The sequence below is a fragment of the Bubalus kerabau genome, chromosome 1 (genome assembly GCF_029407905.1).
Source record: "Bubalus kerabau isolate K-KA32 ecotype Philippines breed swamp buffalo chromosome 1, PCC_UOA_SB_1v2, whole genome shotgun sequence".
Classification (NCBI taxonomy): Eukaryota; Metazoa; Chordata; class Mammalia; order Artiodactyla; family Bovidae; genus Bubalus; species Bubalus kerabau.
Genome location: NC_073624.1, coordinates 174,285,231 through 174,302,403, shown reverse-complemented (window position 1 = coordinate 174,302,403; position 17,173 = coordinate 174,285,231). Strand labels below are relative to the sequence as shown.

General features: G+C 47.8%; 2 protein-coding genes across 7 annotated transcripts in view; both read left to right on the top strand.

The window, feature by feature from the left end:
• The first annotated feature begins 6,026 nt into the window (after nt 1-6,026).
• The window catches only part of KXD1 (KxDL motif containing 1), a 265,201-nt gene continuing 254,054 nt past the window's right edge, over nt 6,027-17,173 (top strand). The window contains exon 1 of the mRNA XM_055541278.1: nt 6,027-6,030. The gene's annotated coding sequence lies outside the window, so the exon portion shown is untranslated. The remainder of the gene's footprint in view (nt 6,031-17,173) is intronic.
• Nucleotides 14,791-17,173, top strand: part of PGPEP1 (pyroglutamyl-peptidase I) — a 41,473-nt gene continuing 39,090 nt past the window's right edge. For 3 of the 6 annotated variants that reach the window (XR_008700598.1, XM_055541231.1, XM_055541184.1), the window contains exon 1: nt 15,868-15,982. Coding sequence is in view for 4 of the 6 variants with exons in the window: in XM_055541231.1 (XP_055397206.1) it covers nt 15,949-15,982 (34 nt within the window). In the remaining 2 variants the exon portion in view is untranslated. Of the gene's footprint in view, nt 14,837-15,434; nt 15,481-15,864; nt 15,983-17,173 lie in introns of those variants that run through there. The other 3 variants (XM_055541194.1, XM_055541204.1, XM_055541213.1) reach the window with 3 other exon arrangements.

Here is a 17,173-nt window from a genome sequence, read left to right as displayed (position 1 = left end):
CCCCAGCAATCCAGCAATCCTTGTAATTCTTGGTTGTAAACATGTCACTCCAATCTCTGCCTGTCATCACATAGCTTTTCTCTTTCCTCTTCTTTTCTTATGGGGACACTCCTTTCTCTTATTGTGTGCTGTGCGTGATAAGTTGCTTCAGTCGTGTCTGACTCTTTGCCAAGCTATGGACTGTAGCCCTCCAGGCTCCTGTGTCCGTGGGATTCTCCAGGCAAGAATACTGGAGTGGGTTGCCATTTCCTTCTCCAGGACTACCCTTTTCCAGCCCTCCTTAGTGTCATCATTGGCCTGAGAGATTTTTTCCTTTTTTTTGGCAGCGTTGCATGGCTTATGGAATCTTAGTTTCCCAATCAGAATTTGAACCCAGACCCTGGCAGTGAAAGCGTCAGGTCCTAACCACTGGACCACCAGGGAATTCCCAAGAGCCCAGAGCCAAGCTCTTCCAGCTGAAAAGACCCGATGCCTCTCAGAGCTGGGAGCCCCTGATGCTCCGCTTCTCAATAAAAGATTCCCCTGCCTCAGGTCTCAGAGACCTGGGCAGAAGAGGATGAGAACTGCCCAGCCACATCCCACCGTGCAGGGCACTAGAATCTCCCCTCCAGGACCTAGTGAAGGGAGACGGTCTGGGGGTCAGTTTTGTTATGAAGGGACTGAGTAGCTCAGGCTTGTTCCTCCCTCTTTCTTCTCGCTAAAAACAAGAATACAGATTTCCCTTCATTCGTGATAGGGTGGTGGTTGTTTAGTCGCTGAGTCGTGTCCGACTCTTTTGCGATCCCATGGGCTGTAGCCCGCCAGGCTTCTCTATCCATGGGATTTCCCAGGCAAGAATACTGGAGTGGGTTGCCATTTCCTTCTCCAGGGGATCTTCCCTATGCAGGGACTGAACCCAGGTCTCCTTCATTGGCAGGTGGGTTCTTTACCACTGAGCCACCAGGGAAGCCCTGTGATGGGGTTATGTCCCAATAAACCCATCGTAAGTTGAAAATATAATAAATTGAAAATACATTTAATACATTTAGCCTACTAAACATCGTAGCTTAGTTTAGCCTAGCCTATTTTAAACGTGCTCAGAACACTCACATAAACCTACAGTTGAGCCAAATCATCAAACACAAGCCTATTGGATAATAGTGTTGAATACCTTATATAATATATTGAATACTGTACTGAAAGTTAAAAAAAAAGTGTATCAGTTGTTTACCGCTGTAACCACATGACTGACTGGGAGCTGAGGCTCATTGCCAGCTGCCCAGAATCATGAGAGAGCATCTTACCACATATCACTAGTCCAGGAAAAGATCAAAATTCAAAGTTTGGTTTCTACTGAATGATTGCTTGCCCACATCATGAAGCTGAAAAATCTGAAGTCAAACTATCAAAGTTGGGGACTGTCTATGATCATCTCTACCAATCAGGGTTATTGTGTGGAGGGATCAAATGTGAAACCCGTTTAAAGATGGAAGCAGCAGATAGCCCTGGACCCACAGTTGTCTTTCATGTCTTTGTTTGGGGTCTTCCCTGCCTCAGAAGCTGACCCTGAGATGAGAACTCAAGGGTACATACAGTACTCAAGACATGACCCTAGGAAATCCCCACTGGGGATGGAGACCTGAGACACGGAGGGAAAGATCCCTGCAGTGGATGCCAGTGAGCAGATGGCAAAGTGGGCACCTGAGGGTTAGTCCAGCTGTGGACCTTAGGGAGACAACATAAGAGCTTGTGTCTCAAAGAGGTCCCACCCAGGTCAGGGCAGTGTTTATTTTCCCCTCTCTCATGGGCTTGGGGATGATCCCAGGGGAGCTGGTGGGGTCTGGGAAGTGTTTAGGACATTAGTAGTGGGCAACAGTGATATGCCAACTGGGTTAGAGGGATCAGCGTGACCAGCCAAGCTGTGTTTGGCAAGGGTAAAGGCCGTTTTGATGTAAACAACAGAAAGTGGGGCACACGATGCGCTCCAACGTCAACATGGTGCTGGCAAAAAATTGCATGGTCATTCACCTCTTCCTGACTTTTCTAGATCTTTCTATGTGCACTTTCTCCTTTTGCGCAATTGATAAACTCTTATTTATCCTTGAAAACTCTGCTTGGGTGACCCCTTGTGGCAGACTATGGTTACTACAGTTTTGCTCAGCTCTTTCAACATGCTGCTGCTGCTGCTGCTAAGTCACTTCAGTCGTGTCCGACTCTGTGCAACCCCAGAGACGGCAGCCCTCCAGGCTCCCCCGTCCCTGGGAGTCTCCAGGCAAGAACACTGGAGTGGGTTGCCATTTCCTTCTCCAGTGCATGAAAGTGAAAAGTGAAAGGGAAGTCGCTCAGTTTTGTCCGACTCTTCGCGACCCCATGGACTGCAGCCTACCAGGCTCCTCCATCCATGGGATTTTCCAGGCAAGAGTACTGGAGTGGGGTGCCATCGCCTTCTCCATAGTGGTGGCCAATTGGAATTCAATCCTAAAGGAAATCAGTCAGTCAGTCCAAAAGGAAATCAACCCTGAATATTCATTGGAAGGACTGATGCTGAAGCTGAAGCTCCAATACTTTGGTCACCTACTGCAAAGGGCCAGCTCATTGGGAAAGACCCTGATGTTAGGAAAGACTGAGGGCAGGAGAAGAGGGGGGCGACATAGGATGAGATGGTTGGATGACATCACTGACTCAATGGACTTGAGTTTAAGCAAACTCCAGGAGATAGTGAAGGACAGGGAAGCCTGGTGTTCTGCAGTCCATGAGGTCACAAAGAGTTGGACACGACTTAGCAACTGAACAACAACACCAAATCAGTTCTCTGTCCACCTGGGCAAAGTGATTGATGGGTTTAATAGGAGCAAGTGACCAACCAAGGCCGATTAGACTCTCCCTTGAAAGGGATACTGAGGGCTAGAAGGGAGAAAAGCACTTTCTAGGGAGGTTTTTGAAAAGGCAATAGTGAAAGCCCAGGGCTATTACAACTGATCTTCTAGAAGAAGCTCTCTACTAACATACTCTCTTTTCCTCTGTGGAAAAGAGGCATGTTTTCAGCTCCTGAAGTCATAGGTCTACTTTCTACATATATTACAAGTAGTTGTCCTTTGTTGCTTAATCCACTTGGAGTTTAGACTCTGTCCCTAGCAATTGGTAAGCCCTCCACTAATGCATAGCTGCTCTGAATTCTTGAGTGACTGTCCCCCAAAATCTAATCATTCCGTTTCTTATACTTTGAACTTCAGTATCTTGTATTGACTTTCAGTCAATACCTGGTTTGGCCCAGGTTGTAATTGCTTGTTTGCACAATTAATCTTTCTTGATCCTGACTTATAAGGACAATGTGAGAGTTTGCATGGGTCACTGTTGGAGGCTGTCAGCAGTTTTTCCTTCCCCTTTATCATGGACACATGACACAGGTTCAGCCAATCAGAGGTCTTCCCTGGGAAGCTTCTGGAATCGCAGAGCTGGAGTAATGTGAGTCAGGTACAGACATAGCCATCTTTCCACTTTGGCATCTTGGTCCTGTTTAATCCTAGATCCAGCTGTAGCTGAGACTTCATAAATTGTCATCATTTCCTATCCCTTGAAAATACTCCTCCATTTTTTTGCTGTCCAGTTTAAATTATATTTCTGACAGTAGAAGCCTAAAGAGTTTCTGCTAAACCTATCAAATTAAAAAAGATACACTAGAGACTTCCTCGGTGGTCCAGCGGTTAAGAATCCACCTTTCAATGCAGGGGACAGGGTTTCAGTTGATGGATCTGGGAACTAGGATCCCACATGCAGCAGGGCAGCTAAGCCTGAGTGTGCAACCAAGACCCCACGCAGCCAAAAATAAATAGATAATTAATAATAATAAAAAAAGATACACCACCCTCCACTTTAAAAATGAGGGGAGGAGGATTGTAAAACTCCATACTGACAAAGTGAGACTGGTAGACATATATTTTCTTTTAAGGAAGAAAATGGCATTATGTTTCAAAATCCATAAAAGTGTCACACCCTGCAACTCATTAATTCATTTCTGAAGACTTACACTAAGGAGGTCTTGCAAATGAAGGGAATTGCTCTGTGCCAAGGCCTTGCAGCAATATCACCAATTTTAAAATAGCAGAAAGAATATAAATATCTAACAACAGTGGACTAGTTGAGTAAGCTATATTTCTTCCACTGGACAGAATATTTTCCATTCTTTAAAAAATTATATTTTAATCCTCCCCCACCCCTACCCTGGTGGGGGGCTGCAGTGGGCTGAACTTAGTGGTTAGATTGTAAACAATAGAGAAAAGGGAAAATAGAAACTCAACAGCAAAAATACTAGCAACACCTCCTGTAGTGGGTTGAATGTGTGGTGTGCATGCGCTCACGTGCTTGGTCGTGTCCAACTCTCTGTGACCTTATGAACAGCCTTGCTCACCAGGCTCCTCTGTCCATGGAATCTTCCAGGCAAGAATACTGGAGTGGGTTGCCATTTCCTCCTCCAGGGGATCTTCTCAACCCAAGGGTCAAACCCATGTCTCCTGCATTGGTAAGTGGATTCTTTACCAAGGAGCCATCTGGGAAGCCAGTGGGTTGAATCGTGGCCCCCTAAACACATGTCCAAGTCCTGACCCCAGTACCTGTGAAAGTGACCTTATTTGAATAAAGAGTCTTTTCAGATGTAATTCAGCTAAGGAGCCTGGGGTCATCTGGGATTTAGGTTGGAGCTGGAACCCAGTGACTGATATTCTTCTAAGAAAAGGCAGAGGAAGATTTGAGACACAGACAGAGAAGACAGAGATGGAGACTGGAGTGATGTGGCCACAAGCCAAGGGATACCTGGAGCCCCCAGAAACAGGGTGTGACAAAGAAGGATTCTTCCCTATAGCCTCTAGAGAGAATGTGGCCCTGTCAACACCTGGATTTCAGACTTCTGGCCTCCAGGAGTGCAAGAGAATAAATGTGTGTTATTTAAGCCAGAGTTTGTGGTCATTTGATATAGCAATCATGAATCTCATACACCGCCTTCATCAAGTAATTCAGATTATGTCACTGTGACAAGTCATGTGGAAGTCAGGGATCCCTGATATGGCGAGATGGGAAGGGTGCCTCAACTCTGTGGCTTTCCTCAAACACCCATTCTAATCATGACAAGGACATCAGACAGACCCAGACTGGGGGCAGCGTGAAGGACGCCTGGCCTGTCCTCCCCAAGACTTCAAAGGTCACAAGCAACAAGGAAAGTGCAAGGAACCGTCCCAGCCAGAGGAAACTGAGGATCTGTGAGGACTTAATGGAACAAGGTTCCCTGGCCAGGGTCCTGGGCCAGAGAGAGGACATGAATGGAAGAACTGGCGGGCGACATCCAAATAAGGTCAGATGTTTGGTTGACTGCAGTGTGCTGGTGTCGATTTCTTAGTTGTACAAACATTAGAACTGATAATGTAAGCTGTTCCTATTTGGTGACTATGGGTAAAGACATAGGGAACTTTCTGTGTTGTCCTTGCAACTTTTCTGTAGATCCTAGATAGATCCAGTATAAACAACTTATTTAAAAAGTCACATAAGGGACTTTCCTGGCAGTCCGAGCTCCTAACGCAGGGTACTCGGGTTCAATCCCTGGTCTGGGGACTAAGATCCTGCATGTCACAGGGTTGGGGCCAAAAAGACCAAAAACCAAAACAAAATTTCAAAATCGTATGACCAAAACATGGATGCAATCTAAATGTCCATCAACAGATGAATGGCTAGAGACGTGATATATTGTATATATAAATAAATAAAATGGATATTACTCAGCCATAAAAAGGGCTTCCCTGGTAGCTCTGCTGGTAAAGAATCCACCTGTAATGCAGGAGACCCCAGTTCAATTCCTGGGTCGTGAAGATCTGCTACAGAAAGGATAAGCTACCCACTCCAGTATTCTTGGGCTTCCCTGGTGGCTCAGCTGTAAAGAATTCACCTGCAATGTGGGAGACCTGGGTTTCATCCCTGGGTTGGGAAGATCCCCTAGAGAAGGGAAAGGCTACCCCCTCCAGTATTCTGGCCTGGAGAATTCCATGGACTGTATAGTACATGGGGTGGCAAAGATTTGGACACGACTGAGCGACTTTCTGGAGAAGGCAATGGCACCCCACTCCAGTACTCTTGCCTGGAAAATCCCATGGACGGAGGAGCCCAGTAGGCTGCAGACCATGGGGTCATGAAGAGTTGGACACGACTGAGCGACTTCACTTTCACTTTTCCCTTTCATGCATTGGAGAAGGAAATGGCAACCCACTCCCGTGTTCTTGCCTGGAGAATCCCAGGGATGGAGGAGCCTGGTGGGCTGCTGTCTATGGAGTTGCACAGAGTCAGACACAACTGAAGCGACTTAGCAGCAGCAGCAGCAGAGCGACTTTCATTTTCAGCCATGAAAAAGAATGAAATAACGCCATTTGTAGCAACATGGATGGACTAGATATTATCATATTAAGTGAAGTAAGGCAGATAAAGACAAATATCATATGATATCACTTGTATGTAGAATCTAAAAAAAAAAAAGATACAGATGAGCTTATTTACAAATCAGAAACAGACTAACAGACATTGAAAACAACTTATGCTTACCAAAGGGGATAGTGGTAGCTGGGGGAAGAGATAAGTTAGAAGTTTGAGATTAACATATACCACTACTACATATAAAACAAGAAAACAACAAGGACCTCCCATATAGCACAGGGAACTATACTCAATATCTTGTAATAACCTATAATGGAAAAGAATCTGAAAAAGAATATGTGTCTATGTATAACTGAATCACTTCACTGTATACCTGAAATAAACACAACCATGTTAAATGAACCATACTTCAGTTTAAAAAGGCACCTGGAACATACATGCTACATGTAGGACAGGTTATGATGTTCAGATGCACTGTATGGAGTAACTGTGATGAGGAGTAACTGTGACAAGGAGGAGCTCTTCCACAAGTTCAGGGTCTTTGAGCACAAGCCGCTGGAGCCACCCACTCTCCTTTATGGTGCCTTGCAATAATTGTTACTCTCTCCTTCCCCACAAACCCATATCAGTAGATTGACTTTACTGTGTGCATGTGAGCGGACCCAAGTTTGGTTCATTAACAAAAGCACCCCTTCCATTTTCTAGCCTGAGACCCCTAAAGGACTCACAGGTATCAAGACCACCTGGAGTACAAGAAGCATTCACCTTTTTAAATGTGCATATCTACCCAACTGTCCCTCTGCCTAATTTGGTCAAAAGGCCATCCACATCCCTGAACTGGGCCCAGTATGCCCTTTCAGTTCAGTTCAGTCACTCAGTCGTGTCCGACTCTTTGGGACCCCATGAATCGCAGCACGCCAGGCCTCCCTGTCCATCACCAACTCCCGGAGTTCACTCAGACTCACATCCATCGAGTCAGAGATGCCATCCAGCCATCTCATCCTCTGTCGTCCCCTTCTCCTCCTGCCCCCAATCCCTCCCAGCATCAGAGTCTTTTCCAATGAGTCAACTCTTCGCATGAGGTGGCCAAAGTACTGGAGTTTCAGCTTTAGCATCATTCCCTCCAAAGAAATCCCAGGGCTGATCTCCTTCAGAATGGACTGGTTGGATCTCCTTGCGGTCCAAGGGACTCTCAAGAGTTTTCTCCAACACCATAGTTCAAAAGCATCAATTCTTCGGCACTCAGCTTTCTTCACAGTCCAACTCTCACATCCATACATGACCACTGGAAAAACCATAGCCTTGACTAGACGGACCTTTGTTGGCAAAGTAATGTCTCTGCTTTTGAATATGCTATCTAGGTTGGTCATAACTTTTCTTCCAAGGAGTACACAGAGTCTAAAGAAAGGAGCCCCAAGAAGGAGTCATGGGGTCCTTTGGGCTTCCACTCTCTCCCTCCTCCCCCAAGGCCACACCCAGCAGCAGCTGGCAATGTGAAGAGTCTTGAAGATCCCAGGGGTAGGGTCTGAACCCAGGTCCAGTCCCAACCTCCCCAACCTGGCTCTGTGTGGCCACGTGTCTCTGATCTCCCAGTGTTGTCACAGTGGGAGCCCACAGGAAAACGCAGCTCCCTTCCCAAGCCAACCTCCAGCGTGGTGGGTTCTGTTCTACTTAGCACATTTATTGAGCATCTACTGCGTGCTGGGCCCTCTGTACAGCAGTGACCAAGTCACACCCGGTCCCCCCCTCCCAGGCTCACAGTCCAGAGGGAAAGACAGCCTGTAGCTGCATAATCGTATGAAGAAGTGTGAACTTACAGTGGTGATACATGTTAAGAGAGATTGGAGACGGTATCTGGAGGGACGGCATGTGGAAGACACTGGATAGGCTGTGGGCTTGTTGATCAACTAAGTAATATACTACACTCATCTTTCCATATTCAAACACGCAGACCATTCTGTTAAAATAAAAACACTGTGTAGTACAGGATACTATACTCAATATCTCATGATAAATCATAATGGAAAAGAATATGAAAAATAATGTATATGTGTGTATAATTGAATCATTTTGCTGTACAGTAGAGATTAACACAACACTGTCAATCAACTATACTAAAATATATTTTAAAAAATATGTCCCACAAAGACACACTGACCACATTTTTATCTATGCTGCTGCTGCTGCTAAGTCGCTTCAGTCGTGTCCGACTCTGTGCGACCCCACAGATGGCAGCCCACCAGGTTCCTGTGTCCACGGGATTCTCCAGGCAAGAACACTCCTATTACAGACTTTACCTTCCTTCCCAGGACTCACTGGGGCCTCGGCACTCTTTGATCATTATTTTACGGATGAGGAAACAGGTTTGGAATGTGAAAATAACTCATCCAAGAGTGCACACCATGTGAGGAGCCAGGAAGTATTTGAACCCAGGACAGTTTGCTCTAGCCACTATACTTCTTGCCCTCCATTCTCTCCCTAAGAAAAATGCATAATAATTTTAAGAGGGACAGTTCTCTTTTTTTAGGAACAATTCTTGACAAAGGAACTTTTTTTTGTTTGTATTGTGACTCTATGGCATTTGGGATCTTAGTTTCCAGACCAGGGATGGAACCCACACCCCCTACGTTGGAAGTGCAGAGTCTTAAACACTGAACTGGCGGAGAAGTTCCTGAAATGTTTTGTTGTTGTGTTGTTTTTTATTTTTTAACAACTCTGGGAAATAATATGTGGTACCTGAATCTATTGGGCTTTCCAGGTGGTGCGAGTGGTAAAAAACCCACCTGCCAATGCAGGAGACATGAGAGATGTGGGTTTGACTCCTGTGTTGGTAAGATCTGCTAGAGTAAAAAATGGCAACCCACTCCAGTATTCTTTCTTGGAGAATCCCATGGAGAGAGGAGCCCGGCAGGCTACCGTCCATGAGGTCACAATGAGTCAGACACAACTGAGCGACTACTATTTTGGGGCTTCCCTGGTGGCTCAGAAGGTAAAGAATCTGCCTGCAATGTGGGAGATTTGAGTTTGATCTCTCGGTCAGGAAGGTCCACTGGAGAAGGGAATGGCACCCCACTCCAGTATTCTTACTTGGAGAATTCCATGGACAGAGGAGCCTGGTGGGCTACAGTCCATGGGGTCGCCAAGAGTCGGACATGACTGAGTGACCCCACTTAAAAGGGAATGACACACGCTACAGTTTGGATGAACCTTGAGGACATTATGCTAAGTGAAATAAGCCAGGCACAGAAAGACAAATACTGTATGATTCTGCTCTTATGAGTTTCCTAGAAGTAGTCAAACTCACGAAGAAAGTAGAATGGTAGGTGCCAGGCACTGGGGAAGGGGAGAAGGGGGAGCTGTTGCTTTTTCATGGATACAGTTTCAGTTTTGCAAGATGGAAAGAGCTCTGGGCCTACCCTGGTGTTGCAGTGGGTAAGAATCTGCCTGCCAATGCAGAGGACACAGGTTCAGTTCCTGGGAAGATTTCACATGCTGCGAGCAACTAAGCCCGCGCGGCGCAGCTGCTCGGTCTGTGCACAGCATGCAGCTACTGAAGCCCACGTGCTCAGAGCCCATGTACCACAACAAAGAGTAGTCCCACTCACTGCAACCAGAGAAAGCCCAAGCAAAGCGACGAAGACTCAGCGCAGCCAAAAATATAAGAGTTCTGAAGACTGGTTGCACAACAATGTCAAGAATGTTCTTTTAAGCATCGCTGAAATGCACACTTGAAAATGGTCGATTTTATGTGTGTTTTACCACACACACACACACACACACACACACACAATCTAGGACTTCCCTGGTGGGCCAGTGGTTAAGACTCCACACTTCCATTGCAGGGGGCATGAGTTCAATCCCTGGTCTGGGAACTAAGATCCCATATGCCATGTGGCATGGCCAAAAAAAAAAATCTAGCGGTGTTTCTCAAAGAAGAGAGTGTCCGTATTATCTTTATTTCTGAGTAGTACAGTTCAGTTCAGTCGCTCTTTGTGACCCTGTGGATTGTGGCGTGCCAGGCTTCCCTGTCCATCACTAACTCCCAGACCTTGCTGAAACTCAGGTCCATCGAGTCAATGACACCAGTGGAAGAAATGTGGTGCCTCCCTCCCCACCCCCACTTTCGCCCCCACACCTTGGCTCCCTCCCCAAAGGCCTGACTGCCATCAGTTTCCTACTCTTCCTTCCTCAGATATTTTCTGCATTTGCAAACAAATCTTTTCTTTCTCTGACATTTGTATTTCATCCCAACAATGCTCCCACACTTAAAAAAAAATCATTATGACAAAATACAGTTCAGCTCAGTTCAGTCACTCAGTCGTGTCCGACTCTTTGCGACCCCATGAATTGCAGCACGCCAGGCCTCCCTGTCCATCACCAACTCTCGGAGTTCACCCAGACTCGAATCCATCGAGTCAGTGATGCCATCCAACCATCTCACCTCTGTTGTCCCCTTCTCCTCCTGCCCCCAATCCCTCCCAGCATCAGAACCTTTTCCAATGCGTCAACTCTTCGCATGAGGTGGTCAAAGTACTGGAGTTTCAGCTTTAGCATCATTCCTTCCAAAGAAATCCCAGGGCTGATCTCCTTCAGAATGGACTGGTTGGATCTCCTGGCAGTCCAAGGGACTCTCAAGAATCTTCTCCAACACCACAGTTCAAAAGCATCAATTCTTCGGTGCTCAGCCTTCTTCACAGTCCAACTCTCACATCCATGCACGACCACAGGAAAAACCATAGCCTTGACTAGACGAACCTTTGTTGGCAAAGTGATGTCTCTGCTTTTCAATATGCTATCTAGGTTGGTCATAACTTTCCTTCCAAGGAGTAAGCGTCTTTTAATTTCATGGCTGCAGTCACCATCTGCAGTGATTTTGGAGCCCCCAAAAAATAAAGTCTGGCACTGTTTCCACTGTTTCCCCATCTATTTCCCATGAAGTGGTGGGACCGGATGCCATGATCTTCGTTTTCTGAATGTTGAGTTTTAAGCCAACTTTTTCACTCTCCACTTGCACTTTCATCAAGAGGCTTTTGAGTTCCTCTTCACTTTCTGCCATAAGGGTGGTGTCATCTGCATATCTGAGGTTATTGATATTTCTCCTGGCAATCTTGATTCCAGCTTGTGCTTCTTCCAGTCCAGCGTTTCTCATGATGTATTCTGCATATAAGTTAAATAAGCAGGGTGACAATATACAGCCTTGACATACTCCTTTTCCTATTTGGAACCAGTCTGTTGTTCCATGTCCAGTTCTAACTGTTGCTTCCTGACCTGCATATAGGTTTCTCAAGAGGCAGGTCAGGTGGTCTGGTATTCCCATCTCTTTCAGAATTTTCCAGTTTATTGTGATCCACACAGTCAAAGGCTTTGGCATAGTCAATAAAGCAGAAATAGATGTTTTTCTGGAACTCTCTTGCTTTTTCCATGATCCAGCGGATGTTGGCAATTTGATCTCTGGTTCCTCTGCCTTTTCTAAAACCAGCTTGAACATCAGAAAATTCACGGTTCACGTATTGCTGAAGCCTGGCTTGCAGAATTTTGAGCATTACTTTACTAGCGTGTGAGATGAGTGAAATTGTGCGGTCATTTGAGCATTCTTTGGTATTGCCTTTCTTCGGGATTGGAATGTAAACTGACCATTTCCAGTCCTGTGGCCACTGCTGAGTTTTCCAGATTTGCTGGCATATTGAGTGCAGCACTTTCACAGCATCATCTTTCAGGACTTGAAATAGCTCAACTGGAATTCCATCACCTCCACTAGGTTTGTTCATAGTGATGCTTTCTAAGGCCCACTTGACTTCACTTCCAGGATGTCTGGCTCTAGGTCAGTGATCATACCATCGTGATTATCTGGGTCGTGAAGATCTTTTTTGTACAGTTCTTCTGTGTATTCTTGCCATCTCTTCTTAATATCTTCTGCTTCTGTTAGGTCCATACCATTTCTGTCCTTTATCGAGCCCGTCTTTGCATGAAATGTTCCCTTGGTATCTCTAATTTTCTTGAAGAGATCTCTAGTCTTTCCCATTCTGTTGTTTTCCTCTATTTCTTTGCATTGATCACTGAAGAAGGCTTTCTTATCTCTTCTTGCTATTCTTTGGAACTCTGCATTCAGATGCTTATATCTTTCCTTTTCTCCTTTGCTTTTCTCTTCTCTTCTTTTCACAGCTATTTGTAAGGCCTCCCCAGACAGCCATTTTGCTTTTTTGCATTTCTTTTTCATGGGGATGGTCTTGATCCCTGTCTCCTGTACAATGTCACAAACCTCATTCCATAGTTCATCAGGCACTCTATCAGATCTAGGCCCTTAAATCTATTTCTCACTTCCACTGTATACTCATAAGGGATTTGATTTAGGTCAAACCTGAATGGTCTAGTGGTTTTCCCTACTTTCTTCAATTTAAGTCTGAATTTGGCAATAAGGAGTTCATGATCTGAGCCACAGTCAGCTCCTGGTCTTGTTTTTGCTGACTGTATAGAGCTTCTCCATCTTTGGCTGCAAAGAATATAATCAATCTGATTTCAGTGTTGACCATCTGGTGATGTCCATGTATAGAGTCTTCTCTTGTGTTGTTGGAAGAGGGTGTTTGTTATGACCAGTGCATTTTCTTGGCAAAACTCTATTAACTCTATTGTTATGACAGAATACACGTAACACTTAACACGTCAACCATGTTAAAGTGTCTCATCCACTGGTATCAAAGACATTCACCATGTTGCACAAGCGTCGCCTCTTATCTAGTTTCAGAATGCTTTCATCACCCTCAGGAGAAGCCCTGTCCCCATTAGCAGTCACATCCTATCCCCCTCCCCTAGCTCCTGACAACTACTGATCCACTGTCTGCCTCACGGATTTGCCGGTTCCGGACACTTTGTATACTTAGAATGATACGCTACGTGGCCTTTCCTGTCTGACTTCTTTTACTCACATGATATTTTCAAGGTTCCTCCAGGCAGTACCATGTGTCCATGCTTCATTTACTGTTGAGCAGTATTCCACTGTTGGGAATGATGGAAAGTAAACAGTTTTGTGGGTTTTTTCTCATCTGCTAATGAGCATTTGTTTTCTTTTCTCCCTTTTGGTGATCCTGAATTGTACTGCCATGAACATATTCAAAAACTTTCACAGTATTTGGACACTTATTTGTAATTATTTTGGGAGCATCCCTAGGAGTAGAATTGCTGGGGCCTTCAGTAACTATGTTTAGCCTCTTACTGCTAAGTCACTTCAGTCGTGTCCGACTCTGTGCGACCCCAGAGACAGCAGCCCACCAGGCTCCCCCGTCCCTGGGATTCTCCAGGCAAGAACACTGGAAGAACTGCCAAACTTTTCCACAGTAGCTTTGCAGGAGTGGCTTTCCAATGTAACTATATATATATATTTTTATAAAAAAGCTCTCTCTCCCACCCCTTCCCTTCACCTAGGAGTGTCACGGGCACTGTGCTGCTGGTTACAGTGTTGCCAAGCCAGACTGTGAACTCACAATTTGGCTCTTCCAGCCAACTTTCTTTCACCCTGCTTGTCCCTCTCTAAGGACTCAGTTATTCCTGATCCGAGTCCCAGCCCCTTCCATGTGTGACTTGGGACAAGTGACTGAGCGGCTCTAGGTTCCTTTTCCTCACTTGCAAAATGGGATAAGAACCGTTCCTCCCTCCAGGGGTTTGTGATATTAAAAACAAACATACACACACTAGGGACTTCCCTGGTGGTCCAGTGGCCAAGACCCTGCATTCCCAATGCAGGGGGCCTGTGTTTGATCCCTGGTCAGGGAACTAGATCCCACATGCTGCAACTGTTTGAATGCCACAGCTAAAAATCTCGAATGCCGCAACGAAGATCGAAGATCCTGAGTGCCGCAACTAAAACCTGGCACAGCCAAATAATTTTGTTTTAAAGACCTTAAAAAGAAAAAAAAGAACACTAGTGATATGCTTAAACGGGGACTGCATCCAGTGAACACGAACTTTTATCCACAGTCACTCGTGCCAGTAGCGTGTGACTCAGTTTCTCTGATCACCATTCACTCTGGGTGTTAACAGTTTCCCTTTATTTCCCCAGTGCAATGGGGGGAAAATGACACCCACTGTGGTTTCTCTCTTTCCAAAGCCCCGGCTTCTAGCAATGCATGCACTCCATCCCAGACACTTATTACATGTTTGAATGATAAAATCTGATTCTTGGTTAAGATTTTAGTTCTGTTCTCTTCTTCCCATTGGCTGAGGTCTCACTCCCAAGCCAGCCTAGGCAAGATCTCAGATTTTCTGAATTCTACCTGAAGCTGCCAGAGACCAAAATAGCCACTAAATATGTGATCTCGGGCTTGAGCTTATAAACAAGGCTTCGGGCAGTTCAGAGAATGCTGCATTGGGTATTGTGAGGCCTGGTTTCAGAGACAGACGGTCCTTGGTCAGCACCCTGGTTAATTCAGGCCAAGGCTGCTTGGAATGAGAGGTCAGTGACCCAACTCCAGGGTCCAGCCCTGTTTCTAAGGATGTGGCCAGAAACTCAGCATTATTTTTCTGGCTATCTTGGGAGGAATTCTGACCTCTGATGAATGTGGACTGGGGACCTACTGTGTGCCAGGCACAAGGCTCTAATGCCCCTGCTCTGGAATTTAGGGCAGAAGTGGGAAATAAACCAGAACAGCAGTGCCTCTAAAGGGATGATTTCTGAATGTGATTGCTGCTCTGAAGAGAGTGGAACTAGGAAATGAGATGGACCTACCAGGGTGGTGGTGAAGTGGGGTAGGGATTTCAGCCGAGGTGAGGTGGACACCTAGGGGGAGTTTATGTTCCAGCTGAGTTCTGAAGGAGAAGCATTTGGTTTCGCAGGAATCTTCAGAACAGGGTCCAGGCAGAGGGAGCAGCAAGTGCAAAGGCCGAGGTTGGGCCCTTGGAGGACTGCTGGGGTTAGAGCTGCTGTGTACTGGAGAAACAAGCAGGGGAAGGCCTGGTCTCTGGGGCCACATCAGCCTCCTGGCTCAACGTAGGAGCCTGCTTTGGGCACCCAGTTCTACCGTGTTTTCACTTTATTTCGTTCCCCCGCCTTCAGATTCCTGGCCTGAATGCCGCATCTGTGGCCCCAGGAGGCTTTAGGTGAGTGGCTTTCCGAACTATGCCTCAGTTTTTCTCTGTCAAAGGGACGGAGAAAAAGAGCCTTACTCACAGGGAGATGGGAGGGGGGTTCCGATATAATTCACAGAAAGCGATCAGTGAATATTTGTGGACTAAATGACCAGCTCGTCCCCAAGGGATGACTCAGTGAGTTCGAGAGGCCACAGCCTGCGAGACGAACCGTCCGAATCCTGCAGGTGGGGAAATAGGTTGGGGACCGCGAGCAGCCACGCACTTGTCAGCGGAGAGTTATGGACGCGGCGCGCACGCTGCGCCTCCGGCCCGGGCACGCGCACGCCCGGCAGCCCGGACGGGGGCGGGGCCTGACGGGGGCGGGGCGGGCTCGGGGGCGGGGCCGAGCTCGGGGGCGGGGCGGCGCGGGTCCGAGCGGCGGCAGCTGACTCGCCAGCGCCGACCGGGAACCGGTCAGAGGCACAGCCTGAGCCCGCCATGGAGCAGCCCAGGAAGGCGGTGGTGGTGACGGGTACGAGGGCATCGCGCGGATGGCGGCCGCGGCGGCGGCGGCCCGGGGCAGGGCTGGGTGGGGCGGCTCGGGAGGGGGCGAGGCGCGTCGCGGGAGGGACGCGGCGGCCCGGGTGGGGTGGGTGCTAGAAGTCGCCTCAGGTTTGGAAGGTGTCATCGCTCGCGGCAGCCCACCGCAGTCCGCGCGAAACGGAGAACGTGGAGAAGGGGGCGCCCCTGTGGTCCCACTGTCAGGGGTCGGGGCAGCCAAGGACGTGGGGGGTCCTGGCAAACGCCCCGCACGGAGCAGGCCCCTGGGCGTCCTTCCTTTCCCCGTTGGGGACAGTGACCCTCCGGACACCTGTTTGTTGTGTCTGCCCTCCCGAGGTCGGGTTTGTCACCACCCCCGGTCCCAGGGGACAAAGGCCGATTTGCGGGCAGGAAGTGCCCCGGTGACAAATGAACGTCTTGCCAGACACTGCTCCCCGAACCCTGCCCTAATGAGGGGCTGCTCCCCCGAGGCAGGGGCAGGCGGAGTTCGGGAGACCTCGGGTGCCGGCCGTTCTTCCGGTTGTTTCAGGGACTGTCTTGATCAAAATCTTTCCTGCCCGGGCTGTTTGTGGATAAGCCTGCTCCCCCCTCCCCCCGACCCACTCCTCTGTCACCAACTCCCCGAAACTAACTGCGCCTCCCCCTTCGAGAGACTCCGCCTCGGAGCCTCGTGGGCGTCAACTTCCGCCGGGCCTCTGCGAGGGGGTGGGGGTGGGGGACCGTCATGAGGGGTGAGTGTGAGAAATCCGGCCACGATTCAAACAGGTGGTGTGTGGCCCAGGAAGGTCCGGGCTGGTCCTGGAACTCCTGGGAAGATGGAAGAAGCCACTTACCTGGCAGGTGTGTCGAGTTGCCAGAGGGTCACTTTCCCCTGCAGCCCTCCTGTGTCTGCTTGTTTATTACTTTAGTGCTGACTCTGGCGGCGGCCCTGGGAGGGACATTTTTCTGGCCTGAGGTTATTACATCTTTACCGTCTCATTTTGCAGAAGGGGAAACCGAGGGTCACAGAGGTGCCCTTGTTTGTCAGTGGCTGAACTGGGACGGGGGAGCCTCGTGGGCTGCCGTCTATGGGGTCGCACAGAGTCGGACACGACTGAAGCGACTTAGCAGCAGCAGCAGCAGAGCTGGGACCCATATTTGGTCCATGCAGGAGGAGGAAAGG